This window comes from Natator depressus, chromosome 24 (genome assembly GCF_965152275.1).
Source record: "Natator depressus isolate rNatDep1 chromosome 24, rNatDep2.hap1, whole genome shotgun sequence".
In the NCBI taxonomy this organism is placed as follows: Eukaryota; Metazoa; Chordata; order Testudines; family Cheloniidae; genus Natator; species Natator depressus.
The window spans coordinates 7,544,683-7,562,499 of record NC_134257.1 but is presented as its reverse complement, the minus strand read 5'-3'; the positions used below and the strand labels follow the sequence as shown (position 1 = coordinate 7,562,499).

The 17,817-nt window shown below is 43.0% G+C and overlaps 1 protein-coding gene across 1 annotated transcript; it reads left to right on the top strand.

The window, feature by feature from the left end:
* Nucleotides 1–355: 355 nt before the first annotated feature.
* Nucleotides 356–14,703, top strand: ENSA (endosulfine alpha). The gene is made up of 4 exons (XM_074938123.1): nucleotides 356–539; nucleotides 7,319–7,444; nucleotides 10,065–10,231; nucleotides 11,998–14,703. Exons 1-4 carry the CDS (start codon nucleotides 483–485, stop codon nucleotides 12,053–12,055), a joined length of 408 nt encoding a protein of 135 aa, XP_074794224.1. The 5' UTR covers nucleotides 356–482; the 3' UTR covers nucleotides 12,056–14,703.
* The last annotated feature ends 3,114 nt before the right edge of the window (nucleotides 14,704–17,817 follow it).

The following is a 17,817-nucleotide window of genomic DNA, read 5'->3' as shown; positions in this document are numbered from 1 at the left end:
CCCAGGCCACTGCCCGAGCCAGGGGCAGGACCGGGCGCCACGGAGCTCAGGGCAGCCAATGAAATTTCCCCCGCCACAGCCAGGATCCGCCTCACCCCGCCCCCTATTTTGGTTCCCCGCCCCACGGCTTTCTCTTCGTCTCTTATTGGTCCCGCTCAGTGTTCGTCATTCCCAAGTTTTGCCCTGCCCGGTCTGCTCCTGCCTCACTCTCCATTGGCCCTTTGCCCCATCTGTCTCATCTCAGTATCCCTCCCCCCTCGTCCCGCCTCCTGAGGGCTGTGATTGGTTGGTTATGATGTCACCCCGTCCTTCGAAGCTTTCTTATTGGCTGCTCTGCTTGTCAGTTACCAGGCTGAAACGTTAGGGGGGTGGCGGCGGCCATTTTGGTTACAGAGTGAAAGTGACAGGAGCTGGGGAGAGAGTGGGAAGCAGAACGCCGGCCCTTCTCTCAGCCACGTCCCTCTTCCCTTCCCTACCCCACCATGTCGGAGAAGCTCGGTACCGACAGCCGGTGCGAACAGACGGGCGACGAGAAACAGGTGAGGGGCTGAGTCGCGGCGGGATCGCTCTGGGCTCCGATTGGCCGCTTGGCCTGCCCGTACGGACCCGCCGCTCTGTGATTGGCTGCCGTATTCGTCGCTCCCGGTAATGGTGTTTGGTCATTGGCTACAGGCCTGCTGGGGTGGTACTTCCGGGGGGTGTTAGTCGTGGGGTAGATAGGGCTTAAGTGCAGAGTGAGTCTGGGCGGGTGAGGGGTGGTGGATTGTGGGATGCGGGGGGTGTGGAGGCCTCTGGGGCGTGGGGCAGCTCTGAGGCGGGACAGGGTTGGGTCAGAGCAGGGTGGTGGGATACTGGGGGTTGTGGAAGCTTCTGGAGCAAGGGGGCAGCCATGGGGTGGGAGAGTGTGATTTTGGGGGAGCTCCTGGTCTGAATCCAGGCTCGGGGGTGGGTCCACTAGGGGCAGGGGATTATGGTGGAGGGAGGATCTGGGAGTGCTGGGTTGGGCCTTGGACTTCAGCATGGGGGGCTCCGCTGTTGGTTGGAGCTTGGGGGGCTGCGTCTTCACCTGGGGTCAGGTTGGTTTAACTAGGGCACTCAGGGGTGGAAGTTTTAAGTGTAGACCAGGGCTAAGGTTACAGGTCTCCATGAAACCATGATTACATGTATGTGGAGCGAGACAAGATGGATGAGGTAATATCTTTTATTGCACCAGCCAGTGTCTGTTGGTGGAAGGTACAAGCTTTTGAGCTACACAGAGCTCTTCTTCAGCTCACCTGCCCTATCAGGTCATCTGAAGAATCGAAAAGCTTGTAGATCGAAAGCTTGTATCTTCTACCAACAGAAGCTGGTCCAGTGAAAAATACTGCCACACGTACCCATGTGTGTCTCCTGGGACCAACACAGCTACAACTCTGCGAACATATATGTGAAATGGCTTATAATAAGTATCCCTCTCCCCCCTGTTAAGACCCCGATGGTGGGACAAAGCTGACTGCCCAGCCCAGTGACAGCCACGAGAAGAATTAAGAGTGCAGGAGTTGCTTTAAAAGCAGATGGTTTGGTGGTTTCAGTATAAATAATGTCCGTTCACCTCAGTTTCATGACTTCTCCGTAAATAATTTTTCAGGCGAGGCGAGATCAGGTTTGCATGAGTGGAGGTAAATTAGGATTATATAATAACGGCTGCTTCAAAGGAAGTAGGGGAATTTCCCTTTGGTATTAAGGGGGAGGGATGTTTCTCTCAAAATACCAGTTCAGGCTTGCAGTAAAGCAACCACTTTGTTATAGCCAATTCTGTAGTTATATGCACAAGCTGTTGATTTATTTGAGGGTAATAAAGTTCCTTAGGCTAAAGCAGAATTCAGGGGGGCGGCCCGAAAATGCAGCTGCAGTAGATGAGAAGAGGCAAAATTATTACTTTGGGGGTGGCTTTAAACTGTAGTGGAGGTTTTGTATTAACGCTGCGGGAGTGAACTGTAGTGAGTAATGATTTAAAATTATCCCACATAACCCTTCTGCACAAAAATTATTGTTTTGCCTTTTGTCTAGGGCAGCTTAGCAGCATGGTGTGCAGCTCCCCTGAGTCATCGACTTCCTTAGAGCGTTGCCCACGGTGTCGTGAGGGGAACAGCTACTCAGATTTATCCACTTTATTTAAAGACTGTCTTCCAATTGTTCTTTTCTCTTGATTCTCTTTAAGTGGATGGTAACCAAAGAGAGGAGACGCTAGCTTTAGGGAAAGGAGAAACGTGACTTAAATGGTCTCTTCCAAAATGCCTTGGCATCGTCTGTCCTAGAAATCATATATGTTGGGATGGGGGAGAAAGTGTTTCCAATCTGAAACCTTAATTTTAAATATTAACTCTTTTAACTCTTGGTTTTTAATATAGGGAAATACTTGCTCCTAAAGAGTCTCTCAATTTAAAATGCTAAAATGGGTACAACAGAGGATGTAACTTCCCAACCTCAGAAGGCATGGTTTCTCTTAATGACTTTTGCAGGGGACCCTGAATATCAAATGCCACTCCACCATCAGACTTAATTTTAAAAAATCTAAATGTTTCTGAAGCTTGTGTATGAGCATAATCCAAATCCCATGGAAGTCAGTAGGAGACTCCCATTGATTTCAATGGATTGTGGATCGGGCCCTATATAGACCAGTTGGGAAGCTATGCAAAAGAGAACTGCATTTGTGCCTGCAAGCGTCCAGAACAAGTTTTATACTAAGTAAATGGACTGTGACAGCTGGCTAGACATTTTCGCCCCAGCAATGATACCGTCCAACCACTTACTAACGGCCACTGCTAGATCACTGCCACAAGATTGAGTTCCCGTGATGCAGAAAATCTTTGACCCTTTTACTTGTGCTACCACAAACAGCTATATGGTGTGCAGCCTGGAGGTTAAAATCTTTCTACTACTCTGGCACACAAATCCTACACAAAAGAAACATTTTAACCACCCGTAACACTCGCATCTAAATGCTTTCTCGGAGCTCTCACCCCATCTCTAATAGTTGTGAAGTGGAAGAGCATTCTGGGTAACAGAGTTTGCAAGAACACCTCGAAGCCTGTTTTGTCTCAGAATTTCTATACATAGCGCTGCCATCTCAAGCTTCAGAACTGGAGCAGGATTAGCACAGGCCAGGTGTTCTCATACAAACACATGGCCAGCTCTCAGCCAAACTGGTTATTGCCCAAACTAATGGTGGCACCAGTACAACAGAGATCTGTCAGAACAATAGGCTTTCCGGCTCTTACAGTATTAGAATACAGGCTAACAGTCATGCAGCTAAAACCTGCTGGCCATCTGGGCACATGTGTTCAGTGATACAGGTCCTCTGAGAAAAGTGGCAGCTGTGTATCACTGTTAATTTTGAACAGTGACTAAACATTAACATCAGCTCTGTGGCAGTCTGTATATAGTGGCAGGACATAAGTGTGTCCTATGTGGATCCTGGTGGCTTAATCTATCTTGATAGGCAGGTGGTATCACACTTTTGAAAAGGTGCCATTGTCTCTTTGTTCAGGTCCATTGCACTGCTGCACATATAGCCATGCTGTCCAAAAAATGCTAATTGGTATTAATTTCCCAGCTATGGTGTTGGCCACTGATCTTATTCCAATAAGTAGAGTAAAGCACAAAGCCATTGACTGTAAAGGGCCTGATCAGCAGTTTAAGATCGCGTACCCAGGATAATGGGAGGGAAATAGCCTTTGTGGCCATGTATGGAGATATGACTTAAAAATAAATAATTGAGGGGAGGGGAGGAGGTGGGATTGAGTGTGTCTGGTAAGAACTACTGGGCTATGGGTAACACTGCCAGAATTCCTGCTGAGAGACCAAACACCGCTTTGGAACTTGTGCTTCTCTCTTTAATTCTCTGACAGTAAAGAATCTCTTTATTTCATGGGACAGTGTCTCTTTGAGTTGTAGATGGCTGAGTGGCATCTGTCTACCTGTATCCACTTCCTAGAAAAGAAGAACTTCATTAAGATAGCCAGAGCGATAAATCTCCATTAACCCTAACACCATTGGAATGAATACTATAGCAGAAAATATCTGAACACTTGTGGCTTAGGTTCCACAGCCAATTTCTCAGCAGCTGTCAACTGCCTTTAATAGACCAGATACCAACTTGTATGTTTCTAGTTGGGCTACATATAGTCACTAGCCACCACCTGTCATCCACAGAGCATCCTCCAGTGTGCCTGTCTGTGCTGGGCCAGGCACATATCTTGCCTCCTAGCTTCCAAGCCTCTCCATCCCAGTTTCTCATATGCTTGATAGATTGGCGAATAAGATACCTACACAGGTAGGAAACATCGTTTCTACCCACTATCTCCAACCCGCTATTCAACTATCAGCCAGGGTACTATCAGTCTACCTCCCCCTCGACCCAGCATGGACTCTAACTGCCAAAATACACATTCGCTATTGGTACCACCAGCAGTACCAACTTCCTCCTGTACTTCTCTCCTTACCTGGAAGGACCAGACCCAAGACTGAGAGCTTTCAGTGTCTGTCTATGGCTCGATCAGTCTGAGACAGTGAACAGTTATGATGATGTGGATTTTGAGATGTGGGCATGCCTGCCTTCACTTTCTGTTGGCTAATCTATTAATTTGCAATGGCTTCTCGAAATATGTTGCCTCTCCTTCCAGTGTGTTGCCTGGTAATGGACCAAATATCACAGGTTGGTGCAGGCCAGCAACAAATAAAATCTGAGGATCTTAGATATGCTGCACAGGCCTTCTAAATTGAACTGAGTTCCCACTGTGCAAGATCTTACTTTTCTGGAATTGGTGGCAATAGTGACTAGCAGGAATGGAGGTTTCCAGAAAGGCCTAGTGAGTGCAGCAGGGAGAGAGAGCTGACACAGCCCATTAGGCTGCTCTCTGTAGAGAAAAATCATCTAAATCCAGATCTTAAACAGGCCAGTGGCCTCTGTTCTAAATCTTTGAAAAACTTAGAGACCACTGAAATGCCTTCCAACAGCTGACTTCTCAAGAATAACAGAACAGCAAGATTTCTTAGGATGGATTGTGCCATTCTATTTCTGGCCAGCTACTGTTGACCCTCCAGTGTAATAAGCAGTATAGCGCTAGGAAATGGAATTTACTATATTTGGTAATTCATATTCTTAGGGCTTTTATACCATTGAGTCTGCTCTCAAAGCTGTATTTAAAAATTCTGAAAGAACTGAGAAACGTAGTCACTCTGTGGTTCTGCTGACATCCACGCTCTGCTTGACTCATGTCTACACAGTCCTCTTTACTTAAGCAAACTCCGCTTAAAGAATAGGGCTGGGTTAAGCACTGTCTTGGAGGACAGAAGTGTGACAATCCTTCTATTCCTCTTTCCTCACATGATTGGAGGGGCAGGAGTGAGTAATACATCCCAGGCAGCCCCCAAACCTCCTCTACCACTGTGCTGAGACAAATAGTTGCAGATGGCATCAATTTTGAAGTCATCAAGAATTTCTGCTCTTGTACAGCAACTTCTTTACAATAGTCCTGACGTTGTCACTTAAAAACCAGTCTACATTATCAGATATTTACAGGCCTCCACTAATTTTCTAGGTTAGGGTACTGATTTATTTCTTTTTTTGTTAATTTTTCCAATTTGAAAGTTTCACATGTCTGTTTCAGTAGCGTTCCATCTATATATTTCTGAGGAAAGGTGTCTTGAACTCAACAATAACGTGCCCAATCCTAACCGTTAAGGCAGAAATTTGCCTGTTCTCTTTACTAAAATCAAATGTAGACTGTCTAATTGGATGGATTCTGACCTGCCCTTTTAGCAAGAGGAACTAAATGTAATTGGAACATAGGAGTAGCTAGTTTGGATCAAACTCATGGTCCCTCTAGTGACATTGAGCAGAATCCTGTTTCTTCTATCTCCATGATCTTGCTCTAGCAACTCTCTTCGTGACCATATTGACACCTGCATGCCAAGCTGAAGATAAAGGTGTTTTGTTTTTTTCCCCTTGACTCCAGCAAGGACATGGAAAATCTCAACCCTGTTTTTACCTTGCCTAATCTACTCTGTGCTTAGGCAATAAGCCTTTGGGCCCAGGGGGATGAGAAGGAACTTGCCACAGAACAAGTCAATGCCACTTCTTGATCAACCAGAGATATGATATATATAATATGTGGTGTTCTGCCCCTGGGGCTGAGCTTGCTGCGTCCGCAATACTGGATGGCATAGATGATCGATAATGGGTTTGGAGTTGCCAGTTTGAATTTGGCCTTGGTAGAAACTGACTTGAGTCGGCATTGTTTGGTTTGTACGACACAAGTTGCAAAGTCTCAGTCCAATTCTTAGTAGACAGGTGTGCATGTTGCAAAAACCATCGCACCTGAGGGATTGGTGGGGACCTCTGCAGAGGGGCCAAAGATTCATAGATCTTAAGGCCAGAAAGGACTGCAAGTCTGACCTGTGTAACGCAATCCATAGGACAAAGAGTCTTGGATGGTGAAATAACATCTTGCTCTGGAACGGTTTTCTCTTCAGCATAGGGCTGAGGCACACACAGGGGTGGGGTGGCTCAGGGTAAACCTCTCGGATATGATCTGTGCTGTGTGGATACAGAGACCTTCTGGCTTCCTGGGCTGTCTACATGCACTCTTCAGCATTATGGAATTCCCCTTCATGAAAAAATATGCACTAAAAACATTGATTTGCCTCTTGTCCTTTTAATGATTCTTAGTGATCAGAGAGCTCAGTTGTTTAAAACAACTATCTTTAAGCAATGCTAGGAAACGGCACTGGGGAATGTTGATGCATTGGATACATGTGAATAACTACTCCATGTTGAAGCAGCAGAACTTGATCTCTGTGACCCACCTGGTGAGCTGTTTCTGGCATGTTGCTTGCGCTTGAGTATAAAAGCTTGGTTGAATTTCTAGCCACCGCCCGTATTGGCTGAGCCAATTAGCTGCTGCTGTGTGGAAAGGTTAGAAGAGTTAGAGATGGCACCACACTTAACTGGTGGGACTTGATGTGAAACTGATGACTCCCTGCTGAATCTCATTGCCTGGGTTGAACTTACCGATGGCTCCTTATCAATGGCTGTCTCTCTCACCTGGCCCATTTATCTGTCTGCTTTCTGAGAAAGCTGCTCCCCCTGTGGGTTTAGAATTGAGTTTACAGTGTTCTCAAAGTATGTTTAAGCATTTAAGGGGCCACACCTCAATTAGCGAAACATTAGGCTTGTAGTTATAGGACAGACATTATATAACTAGATTTCCGAGGTAAAATAAAGGTGTCCTCTTTCATAGGGTTGAATAGCTTTAATCCGTTTCTTGTTTTTCAGGATACACAGGAGAAGGAAGCAGTCATCCCTGAGAAAGCAGAAGAAGCAAAACTAAAAGCCAAATATCCTAATTTAGGACAGAAGCCAGGAGGGTCAGACTTCCTAATGAAAAGACTGCAGAAAGGGGTACTTACCTGCTCAAATGCTCTTGTCTTGGAAGCTAAGCGTCGTCATCACTAGATGGTGTACAGAAAAGTGTATAAGATATAGACAGTAGCATTTAAAGTAGTCTAGACATTGTTAGTAAAGACTGAATTGAATGAGAGATTTGGATTCAGTATGTACATAAGGTGCTTATATTTCTATCTATTGACCAAACCGGGCCAGTGACCCGAACTTGTTATGCCATTTGTATCCAATACATTTATACTCATTACCGTTGGTGGCCTGGGGATATATCAGGCATGAAATAAGTTGGACAAGACCACTTGAAAAGTATTCAAATGTAGGAACAAATGTAATTTTGATGTAAATGTCCAGAATGAATGAGTTTACTTGTACCTTGAGTGACTTTGTGCTTATGAATGTTATTGATGATGCAAGCTTGTGCCAGGGGTCTGTAGGACCTGATTAAAGCTCTTTGGGATTGGCCCCATCTAAAACCCACTGAAGTCGCCATAGTGGAAGTCTGTGTGGCACATTCCCCTGTTTCCCAAGCTCTGCACCTCCTGATCTAGATCATCCCAGGCTGTTCTTGTCTTGGGCCTTTCATGAACAGCGATGCTGTCTTTTGTATGGTGGGTTTTGCTATGTGAATATTGTTTCAGTGGCTTCCCATTTCTCCACATTGTGACCCATCATGCTTTGGACTCTGATACTTAGAAACTAGTGCACTGACTTCCTTGTGCCACCTGGGCCTCTCACTGGGATCTACCTTAACGCTATGGGGCTGGTCCTGCACCAGCCAGTGATCTGGCAGATCAGATGTTCCAAATCTCATATGTGGGTTCAAAGTAGAACTCTTAAAGAACAATGATGCAAAATTAGAAACTTTGGGCTTGATTTTTCCATTGCCCTGCACCTTGTGCAGTCACTTAGACCTGTGCAAAGTGGGTGTAGAAATGCCACCAGCTCAGAATGGCCGTATTTTACACCCACTCCGGACTGGTGTATGACTGGCCAAGGTTCAAGGCAATGGTATATCAGGCCTCATGACTCCTCCGTCTGAGGAATTTGTTAAAGCCCTCGCTGAAATTCAGTAAAGCAAAGCCTGGCATCTTGTTTATAGCTGTAATATTTTACAAAGCTATTGTAAAGCAGTCTGGTACAGTCTTATCCCCTTCAGGTTGTATAAAAATCCTCTGAGAAGTTGGGAAAACGCAACTATTTTGCTCTTTTTTCCCATTTAGAACACAGGGATTCTGCCCACTGCCTCTGCTTTGCTTCACTGGAATTAACATAATTGTTTTCCTTTTATAGCTTTTATTTATAGCCTTTCATCCTGCCAAAACATGGTAGTGTGCCAGCATTATCTCTTGCTGTTGATGTTACTCTGCTAATATTGTTTTAGGTAACAGCCTGCAGGGCAAGCACAAAAATAATGATTATTTAATTTCTTGGCATGGAAGCAGTTGGGGTTTTTGTTTTTAAATCCAATATTTAGGGCCTGATTCTCCTCTAATTCTCACCAGTGGGAGAGCAAAATCAGGCCCTTCTCATTTACACCAAAGCCCCTTTATGGTGCTCTGGCAGACATGACATTTACACCCACTTTAAGGCTTCTTTTATGCTACCAGAATGGTGTGAATGAAAATTGGGTCCCAGGGTCTTTCCCCATTAGGGTTACAGCATCCGATGAAGTGAGCTGTAGCTCACGAAAGCTTATGCTCAAATAAATTGGTTAGTCTCTAAGGTGCCACAAGTCCTCCTGTTCTTTTTGCGAATACAGATTAACACGGCTGTTACTCTGAAACCAGCCATGTGACAGTAGGTCAAGTGTTTGGGCTTTAAAAGTCCCTTTAAGGAACTTAGTAAACACAACAGAGATTCCCTGTTCTAAAGGTTTATCAACTGCTGTTGTACTTGGTGACTTGTATTTCTTTACAGTACACGTTAGTAAAGTGATAACCATGATCATTTACTTCTTTAAAATAAGTATTACAGAAAGGCCAAAAATTCGTTGGGGGTGACTGGTTGTGTTACAAACTTACTTAAAAGTATGTGTATAAAATATGAAGGTGGATTTCCTTGTGTGGAAGGAGCCTGCTTGTCCGGCTTCAAGTGTTCTGTAACTATCTCTTTAAAGTGAGGATTTAGTGCCTGTTCTTAGGCCAGGGCTATACATAAATCTTGCCAGCATAGCTTTGCATGATAGGGGTGTGAGTTACTTTGCTTGGGTTTGTTTGTTTACAACATAGCTGTGCCAGCAAAAACCCTAGCGTAGATGTGGTTATTCCAGCACAAAAGCGCTTTTGCTGGGGTAGCTTATTTTGCTCACCGAACCCGAATGAACTAGACCAGCAAAAGCCCTCTGTTGCTAGTACAACTGTCTATACTAGCAGGGTTCTGCTGTGGTAGCTATAGTTTTATGGCTTTACTGGAACTTCTAAGTGCAGGCTAGGCTTATCTAACGAGTCTGCAAATTCAGTGACACAATGGTGTACATTGACCAAGCTACTACTTAAATCAAGAAAATACATTCATGGTTAGATAAGTCTTCTATGTTCACAATATTCCAACAAGTCTTTGGGCAGTATATTTTCTTAAGACTTTGCCAAAGTAACCTGAAATCCTGTCCCTCTTTCAGCAAAAGTATTTTGACTCGGGTGACTACAATATGGCCAAGGCAAAGATGAAGAACAAGCAGTTGCCAAGCACCGGGCCTGACAATAACCTGGTGACAGGAGACCATATCCCGACACCACAAGATCTTCCACCAAGAAAATCATCACTTGTAACCAGCAAGCTGGCAGGGTAAACCTGCACTTCTGTTTTTGTTGTTGTTGTTGAGTTTTTTGTTTTTGTTTTTTTTGTGTGGGGGTGTGTGTGTCAAACTGATTGAACTTCACTGTATTATAGGGCTGGGATGATCGGAATTAATGTAATCATTCAAATACTTACAGTAATCAAACAAAAGGAAAGCAAGTGAGATGTGTTTATAGTCCTGGGTGTGTGCAGATTTTTACAGCTGGTGATCAGTCAGCTGAGTGGATCCTTTCCATACAAAGTCAGTTTGCTGCCTTAGTTTGCATGCAGCTGAAATCCCTCAGGTATCAGAGGAGTCATAGCAGAAGTGTCTGAACTTTGCCACCTCACTATACAAGCAAGGAAGCTTATAAAAGCAGAATACTGCACTAAAGGATCAGTCCACTGTGGGCTCTCAGCTTGGTTGCACAACTGGAATGCAGGTCCTGAGACTCTAGGGGCCTCTTGCTGTTCAGCTACTAGGTCCAAGGTACTGAGAGGTATGGTGACTGTACAGAAGGCAATGAGAGAATTGGCCAGGACTAGGATAACCAGTAAACAGGTGGCCCGTGGGTATATGTATTATGCTTGAGCTAAATGAATAGTGGAACTCCTGAACAAGAAATTAGTGAGAATACAGAAAGTAATTCAGCAAAATGTGTGTTTGGTTTTTTTTAAAGAAATGTCAAGATTTCCTATTCTGCTTGGCTGAGCAAATTGGGAACTGTTCCATAGTCACAGGTACCAATGTGCTTTGGCAAAATTAGCGTAAGCCCTCTTGACAGAAGACTCTCAAGTTCTACTTCCTGGAATCAGCAGGTTTTTAATCTTTGATTTCCTCTTTGAAAATCCAGTGTTCTTAATTGTCAACATTTAAAACCACCTGCTTACCTTCAATCAGAACTTGTACCTGTGACTAAATCGCTCTGTCTCAGGAACTTGTATGGCCCTGATCACCGTAGTATCTGAGCACCTCACAATCCTTAATGTATTGATCCTCCTAGCACCCCAGTGAGGCACGGCAGTACTATTATCCCCCTTTTACAGATGGAGAACTGAGGCACAGAAAGACTAAGTGATTTGCTCATTGTCACGAAAGACGACTGAGGCCGAGCAAGGAACTGAACCTGTATCTCCCAAGTTTCAGACTGGAAATAAGGTGTAAATTTTTAACGGTGAGAGTAATTAACCATTGGAACAATTTACCAAAGGTTATGATGGATTCACCATCACTGACCTTTCTTAAATAGAGATTAGGTTTTTTTCTAAAGGATCTGCTCTAGGAATTATTTGGGGGAAGTATTATGGCCTATGTTTTGTACAGGAGGTCAGACTAGATGATCACAGTAGACCCTTCTGGCCTTAGATTCATTCATAGATTCCATGATTCTGAGTCCTAGGCTAGCACCTTAACTAATAGCTGAAATTACAGAATAACTAACTCTGCACTGCAGCCTGTTACCAATACAAATATTTTTAAGTCTGTTGGAAAGGATTAGGAAGAGTGTAAAGCAAACGTGGCTTTTGTAGTTCAGAAAAATGGGACAATAATTATGACCCTTCTAAACACATGAGGATGCGTGGGGAAGAGGAAATTCTCTTTGAAGATATAGGATTTCAGGATAGAAGGTCACCAGCCTGTTTTAAAAAAACAAAAACAAAAAACACCTGAGAGGATGGAGTGGAAAGAGGCATAAAAGCAAACTTGCATTAATGACATAACACATTAGTAGCTTGGTTTTTTGTTTTGTTTTTCCTGCCTGTGTCTGTTTCAGGCCTGAAAACCATGTTGATTCAATGGATGCAGCCTGTGGAATGCAAGATCACAACTGATAGTGCATGTCAAATATGGTCTTCGTGTGGCTTAGAAAATACAGCATTTCACTGGGAACAGAGGATCGGACTGCATTTATCATCTTGAGGAATATTTTAGCAGAGATGCAATAGTGTATTGGGTTAAAGGGTGTTTCACTGGAATGATTTTAAGATTTCAGCATGCAGCTTGCTGTGCTAAAAGCAAACATGAATCTCTGTTTTAAGTCCAGAATTTAAAGATTTGGGTTTGTTTTTGGGGACAGGGGAGGGAATCTGAATCAGTTCATTCTATAGGATACCCTATCAAGGTCAAGAAAACCAAATGAAAGGTAACACTTGAAACTCCACAATTGATGTAACTTTGTCTACATACATTCTCTACTATGCCTTACTTTAGGGACTAAAAATTCATACAAAGGTCTGCTTCAGTTGACCATGTTTTGCTAATGATGATTCTAAATGGGAAAACATGGTATTGCATCTAGCTAATCGGTATTCCTAAGAGTCCTGCTTCAAAAAAAGTGTAAAGCCAAGCCTGACATATCGTACAAATCAACATCCATGTTTCTGAGGTTGTAAAGAATCATTTTTTTCTTTTCATAGACTGGTCAATAAAAAGTCAATTTCACCAGAGTGAAAAGGAGACCGGGTTTAGCGGGAGTGGGGAACTCCTTCTTTGTAAATGTGTAATTTCATTCTTTAGTCTCCGTCTCCTCATGCCTTATGTCCAGGTTCCAAAGCAATCTGAGAAGGTTGGGGGAAAAGCTGCTGGTGTCTTGTATAATCTCCTCAAATGTCTTGTTGTTTGTTTTGTCCCAGCCACATTGTAAATAGATATGAATCATATATATATATAAATATATATAATTTTTTACATCATCTTCATCTCTATCTTCTATTCTATGCTTTTTTTCTTCAAAAAACAACAAAAACAAAAAACCCCGCTCTTGCACCACTAAGTACCTGTCAGCTGTTGGCTAAATCTTCATGGTGTTGATCTCAGTGAAGTCTTATTGACAAAGAGAACAGAGGGGAATGAACATGTCAAACCATTCCCCCCACTCCCTCCAGGATTCAGGAAATACCAAGTGTATTTATATATAAAGGAGGAAGAAATTACCTTCAAAATACTGGGTGAGAAACATCAGGAGAGAGGATTATTTTAAAAAATAAAGATGTCTCAAACACATACTGAAGTCATTTTTTGTTCAGTCATGAAAACTGAAACAGTGGGGAAAGATGGACCCTAAAAAGGGAGCGTTATCTATTTCACAGTGGCTTCCTTCCAATTCTACTCCACTGTTTGGCATTTGCAGCTCAGCTTCTTGGTGTGCAGCCTTAAATGTGGAAACGGAATTAGTGATCTTCATTGGACAGTTGCACCACATACAACTTTAGGATACAAATATTTTGTCCTTGGAATGATTTCTCCTTAGTCTCAACAGACTTCTGGGAAAAACTGAAGCATGGCTATAATTTTTTATATATATATTCCCTCTTCTGGGGAAATAACTGAAAGTGGAAACTTCTTTTGTTTGCTTGTGAAAGGATGAAGCTAACTATTATTAATTAGAAATAGAAGCCCTGACAGCAAAACAGTAAAGGACCTCTGCGTGTTTAATGAGCTAATATGTTTGGATTTGTGTTTTTCTTCATGGGCCAAGCTGACTGATACTTTCCTAGACCCAGATGCCAGGATCCCAAAAAAGAGCTGACTTTTCATCCCAAAGGGTTCCTTGCTACAATTCCTATGGAATCATGTTTCCTGAAGAGAGGGTGGCATCCAGATAAGGCACAATTATATCAAACCAACACTCATGCCCATTATTTATCCACTGCTGGACTACGGTATAAAAGGGATCGCAAGTTGAGCTTGCCTTAAAGGTTGAATCTGTTGGTACTATTTGGAGGATAAGTAAGGTATTTGGATGCCATGGAATAAAACCCTAGATAAAATGGCTGAGTAGTCTTTTGTTTTAACTGGCTGGAAAAAAACAACACTTGTGTCCAGTTGAAATTTTGATAGATCAGTGTCTGAGCTAACAGAAGTATTATAAATCTTGATTTTTATTTTTTTTTTAACTGCAAGGAAACTTTCAGTTCACTGTTAGTAGGATTTCAACCAAAGCTTGTTGAGCAAAGTAGCTGTATTTACAGGATGATGCTGTGCTGTAGTTTGATTGAATAGGCATTGCAGAAATGTGTAAACGGTAGCTCCACAGAGCCATTCATACTTCTCTGGGAGTGGGGGACTTTCAATATCTGAAATACATTCATTTGCTTTGGAGTACTTTATCTTATTGCACAGGCAGGAAATGCAAACTAGATTTGTTAATGTCTCAATATTATTAAGTCTTTCAGGTTTTTTAGGACTGGAATGCTAGGTTTGTCCTGAAGATTTGGTCTTTTGCATTGGTGCAAAACACCATCTTTCCGATTTTAAACTGGTGTAAATGATTGTACAAGGTACAGGCTGATGGAGAATTGAGCCCACTAGCGTTTAAAGGGAGCCTGTAGCATTCCTTTTTGTGAGCAGCAGAGGGCAGAAGAAATGTTGTTAATCTTATTTAGCGATTAAAAAAAAATCCAACATCTTCCCTTCCCCCCGCCACTTCTCTCTCCCTCTAAGCAAAACTAACTTACAACACTTCTAAAATCATGTGATTTTTTTTTTTTCCCCCTCCATCAAAACTATTTTCCTGTTTCCGCTGTAACAATTAACTGCACTGAAAGAAACTCCTTTGGTGGTGGTTTATTTTTAAAAAGCTGATGTATAAAAGCACTTTCCTAGGGAATACATTTTCCCTTATTAAATTTCTGTTTGTTGCAATGGTATTTCTTAATGCCCTGTTCCTTTTGGGGTGGGAAGGAAGTCACCCCCCCCCCCCATAATAAGCAAATAGGAGGCCCCCTTGAGCTGCTCAGGGCTCTAAGCAATTGCTCAGACTGCTTACCCCTAGTGGCGGCTCTAGGGACAGTATGCCCACCACAGCCTAGTCTAGCAAAGGGTAGTTTAGCAGGCCCTCGCAAGGAAGGGGCCTTGCATTAGTGCAGGTTCCCATCGTGTACCGCGACAGTAGAATATGTGGCCCCTGTGCTACAATTAGATCACAGCGGGCTGAGGCAACATTTTCAATCTCCCCTCTCCATCATCCTTGAGACATGTAGTGGTAAAAATCTTCCATCCATGTGCAGTGTTCCAGCACCCTATCTGGCCAAAGGTTCCAATTTTGCAGTGGACCAAGGACAAGTTGATACCTATGGGGCCCAGGGTTGAGTCAGGATTCATTGTAGACTACTGGGGCTTTGGAGGATGGTTTTTTCCCTCTCCCCTCATTCTTTTGTGGCCCTTCCAGTGGTACATGGAGAAAAAGGTGGGCTGAGCATTGTGTTTCCTTGTATATGAAGACTGAGATTGTAGGAATGTAACTACCATGGACAAGGGTCTGATCCAAAACCCATTGGAGACTCCAATTGACGTCAAAGGTTCTGAAGCAGAACTTAATGGAGCACTCACCTGCAGCCTACTAACTTACCTCTCTTGTTCTGGATATAAGATCCTTTCTCCCGCTTGAATCTAGGGAGAAGGCACAGAATGAGACAAGAGGATAACACAAGGGTCCTGGCTAATATTTTCCCTCTCAGTTGAATAATCTCCAGTTTCAGGGTATCTGTGTGCGGTAGTGTTGATCCCACCAACACCTGCCTTCTTTACCTCTGCTCTTTTTAGGCTACAGCCTATGTTTAGCACTTTGAGATAAATGTGTATAGCACCAAATAGAAAACAAAAGTACAGCTGAAAGCAAATGGGACTCTCCAATCTCTATAACTGTAATATAACATTTCTGGTAAGAGTACCCTTTTGGCAAATATTAGTGCAAGTGATTAGAGTGCCCCATCCTGACCCACTTTACTGATTGGGGGAAAAAAACAGCCAATCAATAATAGAGATCAAGTGAGCTAAGTGGCAGATGCTAATCAAGAATTTGGAAATCGACACTCATCTGGGTTCTGATTGAAGTCAGCACAAAGCTCTTCCCTCAGCCAATGTTTTAACTAAAGTACTTAGTTTTACACTGATCACCCCAAAAACCAGACACAGTCCATCTGGTCCCCCTGAAATGGAGCTGTATGTTGGGTGAGGGCAGTAACCAGCAGTGATGTGGGGGAGAAGTTGGTCAAGAATTCTGGGGCAACATCTATCTACCATTATGAAATCTAGGTTCTGTAAAAGTGTGTGTGGGGTGACTAATGGTAACTCAGTATTTAAAGTCTCCTTTGAAAGACTTCTATTAACAGAAAACTTTGGAACTGATTTTATCTGCTGTGTAAGGGCAGAGCATTGAGTTGATTTCCACCAGGATTTTGAACTGTGATCCTAGGGAATGCAAATTTTTCCAACCCAGAGCTTAGTCTAGGCAGCCATCCCCAGTGGTTTAGCAGTGCTATGGGTCTGAACCTAGACACATGGATCACCTTATCTTATTTTGAAAATAAGTGTATTAACCCACTTTAATACAATGGTGATGGAATTTGATGTTAAGACTGGAAAATAAGCTCCTGCATTTAAAATATACCTCTCTGATTTGTTTTAAGGTTTAATATCTGTTGTCTTTCTCTTTGCAGTTAGATCCTATTACTAAATCACAGCATTTCATTTCACTGACATCACTTATTGAAACCAGACTAGCTCTAAGGGTTTACATTTCATTTGTAGGGAATATGCAGTAATACCAGCATACATGGGAAGAGGCACCTTAGAAAAGCCTAACACCGATCCTGTGCTCAGCACTTACTTTACACGTACGTGTGTGTGTGTGTGTGTGTGTGTGTAGGGACCAATCCTGCTCCTGTTAAAATCCTGGCAAAATTCCTATTGATTTCAGTGAGAGAAGGTTAGGCCTAACCTAACTTTCCTGCTAGAAAGAGAAATGAATGAAAACTCCCCGTCTTCCCACCACATTTATAATTGATGCTGAAACACATCTCAGTCTTATAGCCACTTTGAAATATATGTGTCTGAATTAAAGACCCATCAAACAGCCATAAAGAGGACTTGACACTTTTGTAGATCAGTTTTCTATTTAAATATATTAGATCCTTGTTAGATGTTTCAAAACTCAAGTTCATCTGTTCCCCAGCCAGGCCATGAGTGCAAGTTTCTGTACTGTGCCCTGGGCAGGAACATACTGTTCTGTGTCTTATGCCAAGTATGTGCTTTGCCCATGTTTGTTTGTGTACTCAAGGCTCAGCACTTGATGGGAAATATGTGCTAGGTCTTGCCCTGTGGTGCCTGAATGGTCTCTGAGCTCCTAAGCCTTTTTAAACCTGTATTGGTTTTAGTGGCAAGAATTCAATACCCAGCAAGGATAGAGTCCTCAGAGCTAAAGAATGGACCCTGGGGGGCCTGACACTTTGTTTGTTGGTCCAGTAAAAGGAAACACTTTGATCTACTGAAGCAAAAATAACTTGCCTGGAATGCATTGTTCAGTGCCAAACTTTGGTTTGTTACGTAGAGATTGTCCATGTGTAAACGGTAAACAGGAGCTGGTGAACTAGACCAACACAAAAAGAATTATACAAGATAGGTGTAACTTTTACATTTACCCTGGGTGGGGGAGAGGAGCTGTCCACCCCCAGGCCAAGAAGAACATTCTCTCCGTTAAAAGATAAGTGACTAGGGCCATGTCTGTGTTACAAACTTTTATTGGCATAGTTGTATCACTCAGAGGTGTGATTTGTGACTGACATAGCTGGGCTGGCACAAACCCCCAGTCTGT